At 44.1% G+C, this 5,000-nt stretch overlaps 1 protein-coding gene across 1 annotated transcript in view; it reads left to right on the top strand.

Annotated features, from left to right (window-relative positions):
* LOC122246896 (VWFA and cache domain-containing protein 1) overlaps nucleotides 1-5,000 on the top strand; it is a 32,439-nt gene that overhangs the window by 10,797 nt on the left and 16,642 nt on the right. The window contains exons 7-12 of the mRNA XM_043005693.2: nucleotides 1,797-1,926; nucleotides 2,544-2,838; nucleotides 2,973-3,107; nucleotides 3,290-3,404; nucleotides 4,237-4,412; nucleotides 4,789-4,970. Coding sequence (XP_042861627.2) covers nucleotides 1,797-1,926; nucleotides 2,544-2,838; nucleotides 2,973-3,107; nucleotides 3,290-3,404; nucleotides 4,237-4,412; nucleotides 4,789-4,970 — 1,033 coding nt within the window. The remainder of the gene's footprint in view (nucleotides 1-1,796; nucleotides 1,927-2,543; nucleotides 2,839-2,972; nucleotides 3,108-3,289; nucleotides 3,405-4,236; nucleotides 4,413-4,788; nucleotides 4,971-5,000) is intronic.

Genomic DNA, 5,000 nt, shown 5'->3' on the forward strand with positions numbered 1-5,000 from the left:
CTAAATGATTCGGATTAAGAGGAACGAATCAGAGAGACAGCTTGATTCGAGTCGCTTCGAGACGCTTCGAGTCGCATCGAGTCGCTTCGAGACGCTTCTAGGCGCTTCGAGTCGCTTCGAGACGCTTCGAGTCGCTTCGAGACGCTTCGAGTCGCTTCGAGACACTTCTAGGCGTTTCGAGTCGCTTCGAGACGCTTCGAGTCGCTTCGAGACGCTTCGATTCGCTTCTAGGCGCTTCGAGACGCTTCGAGTCGCTTCGAGACGCTTCTAGGCGCTTCGAGACGCTTCGAGACGCTTCGAGACGCTTCGAGTCGCTTCGAGACGCTTCTAGGCGCTTCGAATCGCTTCGAGACGCTTCGAGACGCTTATAGGCGCTTCGAGTCGCTTCGAGACGCTTCTAGGCGCTTCGAGTCGCTTCGAGACGCTTCGAGTCGCTTCGAGACGCTTCGAGTCGCTTCGAGACGCTTATAGGCGCTTCGAGTCGCTTCGAGACGCTTCGAGACGCTTATAGGCGCTTCGAGTCGCTTCGAGACGCTTCGAGTCGCTTCGAGACACTTCTAGGCGTTTCGAGTCGCTTCGAGACGCTTCGAGTCGCTTCGAGACGCTTATAGGCGCTTCGAGTCGCTTCGAGACGCTTCTAGGCGCTTCGAGTCGCTTCGAGACGCTTCGAGACGCTTCGAGACGCTTCGAGGCACTTCGAGTCGCTTCTAGGCGCTTCGAGACGCTTCGAGTCGCTTCTAGGCGCTTCGAGTCGCTTCGAATCGCTTTGAGACGCTTCTAGGCGCTTCGAGTCGCTTCGAGACGCTTCTAGGCGCTTCGAGACGCTTCGAGTCGCTTCGAGTCGCTTCGAGACGCTTCTAGGCGCTTCGAATCGCTTCTAGGCGCTTCGAGATGCTTCGAGTCGCTTCGAATCGCTTCGAGACGCTTCGAATCGCTTCTAGGCGCTTCGAATCGCTTCGAATCGCTTCTAGGCGCTTCGAATCGCTTCGAGTCGCTTCGAGACGCTTCGAGTCGCTTCGAATCGCCGTAGAGAGAAGTTTATAATCTCAATTGGCTGATTTTATGTTGTCAGTAGCGGTGTTAACTTTTTTTCCCTCTTAACTTTTAACCTCTTTAAACTTTTAACTTTTAGCCTCTTGATTCACAATCATTTTTTTTTTACTTCTATAGATACGTATGAGGCTTTACGCTAATTACTTATATGCACTTTGTCAATATATATTTTTTAGATTTCATTTGCAGGTACTACTTTTAATTTGTATGGTCGTAGTTAATTACTGGAGGTATGAAGCATTCCCCTCAAAATACACTTAAATACGCACAGTAGAGATGATCATGACGATAGTGATAGCGATGAGGGTGACAGCAACAACAATAACAACAACAATCATAACAATATCCACCAACCTTAGGATACATAAATAACAAAAACAACAACAACAATAACAAAAAACAGCCTCCATCTAAATAACAAAAACAACAACAACAAAAAACAGCCTCCATCTAAATTACAAAAAAAAAAAATAAATAAATAAAAAAAACAGCTTCCATCTAAAAAAACAAAAACAAAAACAGCCTCCATCTAAAAAAAAACAAAAAAAAAAACAGCCTCCATCTAAAAAAAGAAAAAAAAAAGAAAAAAAAACAGCCTCCATCTACAAAAAAAAAAAAAAAAAAAAAAACAGCAGCTTCCATCTAAAAACACAACAAACGCAACACCTGATCTCACTCTGCTCAGTAACAAAAAAAAAAAAAAAAAAAAAAAAAAGCCAAATCTAAAAGCTCGGTCGTTGCAGGTACTTCTACACCCAGTCGAAGTCCCCCGAACCTCGAAACGTGGTTGTAGTTGTGGACAACATCACGAAGGACTCGCTGCTGGAGCACACAATCAACAGGGTCTTCTCGGCTCTCACGCCCATAGATCGAGTGAGTTGGGTTCATGGCTTCATTTTTTTCTTTTTATTGAGAGGAGGATATAGGGTATATATATGTGTGTGTGTAAATATAGGATGTAGGAGGATATATATATATATATATATATATATATATATATATATATATATATATATATATATATATATATATATATATATATATATATATAAAGTTTGGTGTTGGTGTCCTTTTTTATGGTTTGGTTTTACGTTTTTTTTTTTTCTCTTTTTCTTTCGTTGGGTGTTTCTATTTATTTGTTTTCTCTTTCGCTTTCTCTCTCTCTCTCTTTTTTCCTCTCTCTCTCTCCCTTTCTCTCTCTCTCTTTCTCTCTCTCTCTCTCTCTCTCTCTCTCTCTCTCTCCCTCTCTCTCTCTCTCTTCCTCTCTCTCTCTCTCTCTCTCTCTCTCTCTCTCTCTCTCTCTCTCTCTCTCTCTCTCTCTCTCTCTCTCTCTCTCTCTCCACACACACACACACACACAACACACACACACACACACACAACACACACACACACACACACACACACACAAACACGACACATCCTCAAGAAACAAAAGCCTTGATAAAAGCGCGCGTGACCGACGCCCCTCGTCCCCCCTCCCCCCTCAGATCGGCCTCTGCGTCCCCGAAGGCAACTCCTGCCGAACCTTCGACGAGATCAAAGGCTTCGCCCGTAGCAAATGGCCCCGCGATGACGGTCCTCTAGGCCAGAAGGAGTTCCTTGGCCGTCTGCTCTCCAACAACAAAGTCAACCGGGCTAAGCTGATCGATCTCCTGCAGAAGGTCGAGGATAAGTGTAAGCCAGGCAGACCCTGCACCGCCTTCGAAGACCACGCGGCGGCGCTGAGGGCGGGGTTGGCCTTGTTAGCGGAGAAATACAAGCCGTCGTATAACCTGATGGGCGGTGAGGTCGTCTTTTGTTCCCGTATGGAAGAATTTTGTTATTTGTCTCTTGTCCGTAATGATTCCAAGAAGAATGTAAGTATATTGCTATTACAACTTGCTTTTCCTCTCTTTGATTTTCTTGTACTTTCTCAGGGGAATCTCACAGTGTACTGGTCTACGTGACAATACGGGGAAGATGGAACAATTGGCGGGAAGACGAAGCCCTCTTGCAACAGTTCAACGCGTCGCTCGATCGCGGCATTTCCATAGTGATCAACCACCTCCACGGTATCTAAACTCTAAACGGTCTTTCTTTATAAAAGCCAAATGGCGTGAGTGTCGAAGCACATTATGTATGTCCAGACATACAATCAAGTAGTGAGCGATCTTGCCTAATTTCGAATACTTATGAGACGTGTTCGTTATGGCTTCTTCTTGTCTATCACATACGACTTTTTTCCTTTTCGAAGATAAACCAGAGGGTCTAGAAGAGGGAGTGATAATGGAAAGGAATAACTCTACGGTCACGGTTTTTTCGTTCAGAGACAAGGACGAGCTGTACGCTTCTGAGACAGGAATCGCCAGGTAAGTCATCACGCCCTTTTCTGTCTCTTATTGATAGTTCTTGATAATAGGGCGCGAGATGTTTCACGGTGACCTCCACTCCATGGAAAGGCCAATATTCCTCAAACAATGTATACTACCAGACAGTGCTGAGTCTTTGAGTGGGGGAAGCCATTTTGCTTTATTTTTGTGGGTACATTTTGTGGGTATTTAATGTATTTGCAGTGATGATGAAGAGGAAGACAATGAAGGGATAGTTTCTCTAGAAAACGGATTAAAACAGTGCAAAGTCAACCAGACCAGTTAGTCTTGATAGTGAAGCAAAAGATTAGCTTCTTTTTTGTTTTGTTTGTTTGTTTCTGGTGCACTGTGCTTCTTTGGATACTGGTGCCTGCTTTACAGGGAAAAAAGGTTCTATTTATTCAAAATAGATTTTAACAATTTCTATGTCAAATAGCAAAGCAATAGTGACATGTATATATAATTATGTTGTTTGCTTAACCCATTTTGAAGTTGGCAATTATCATAAAAAGTGTGGATGTTGCAGCAAAATCTATGGGTATTTTATGGGTAAAATATACCATAATTGAGGGAAGTACCCGAGACAAAAGTTGGATCACTGCATAATTTCTGTCGATTAGGATTAGTAATCCATCAATCTTTTTCCACAATTCATTTTGATCCTGATACTTTACAATCTAGCATCTTAATATGTCTTTATCATTATTATAATTTTAGTAAATTTCTTTTCTACATTTTTTAATATGTATTTATGACGTATAAAACTTATTGAATCCTGACCAAAGAAGTGAAGAACTGAGCCCTTAAATAACACAGCTTTCTCTCCCCGCAGTTACGGGCTAGAAGTTGCAAATCGGCCTGTTATTCCGATGCCCTATTGGGATGCCTTTGGAGACGGGTACATCATGTCTGTTTGTCTGACCCTCATGCATAATGATTCGTTTGTGGGCACTGTCTGCTCTGATCTAAGCATCATCAATTTGCTCGAGGCAGAACTCAACGTTGATGGTAAGTATAGGTCTGGAGACGCGGTTATGTTATGGGCGTACCTCAAGGTGGTTCTCTTGGGTGTCTGTTATTCTTTGTGCATACGTGATATTTTGCATCTGTTTCTATCTGTAGTTACTGAGTTCCACAGTTCTCAATCTCCCTTTCTCTTCGTCTCTGTATGATTTTTCTTACTCTCCCTCTCTCTCTCTATCTATCTCTCTCTCTCTTCCTCTCCACCCATTCCCCCTCCACCTACCCACCCCTCTATATCTCCTCCATTAGCCATTCCACCCCTTCCATCCCTTCCCTTCCACCTCACACCCACAACCGACCATCAACAACAAGTTAATCAATTCTTCAAAAAACCCACTTCCTCCCTCCACCTCCCCTTCAGACATCGAAGGGGGTTACGTCTTCATTGTCGACAGTCGCGGTCGGGCGCTGAAGCACCCCCTCCTCCCCTCGGCGCACACCCTCAAGGACGACCCGACTTACGTGACCATCGACAAGCTTGAAATAGGTCCCGAGGTCAAACCCATCCTGGACAAGGTGCTCAGGCAGGAGGCAGGGAACGAGGTGGGTCAAGTATCTCTTTTGTACACACAC

This window comes from Penaeus japonicus, unplaced genomic scaffold (assembly GCF_977035675.1).
Source record: "Penaeus japonicus unplaced genomic scaffold, GWHDUDI00000001_assembly GWHDUDI00000012, whole genome shotgun sequence".
Taxonomy (NCBI): Eukaryota; Metazoa; Arthropoda; class Malacostraca; order Decapoda; family Penaeidae; genus Penaeus; species Penaeus japonicus.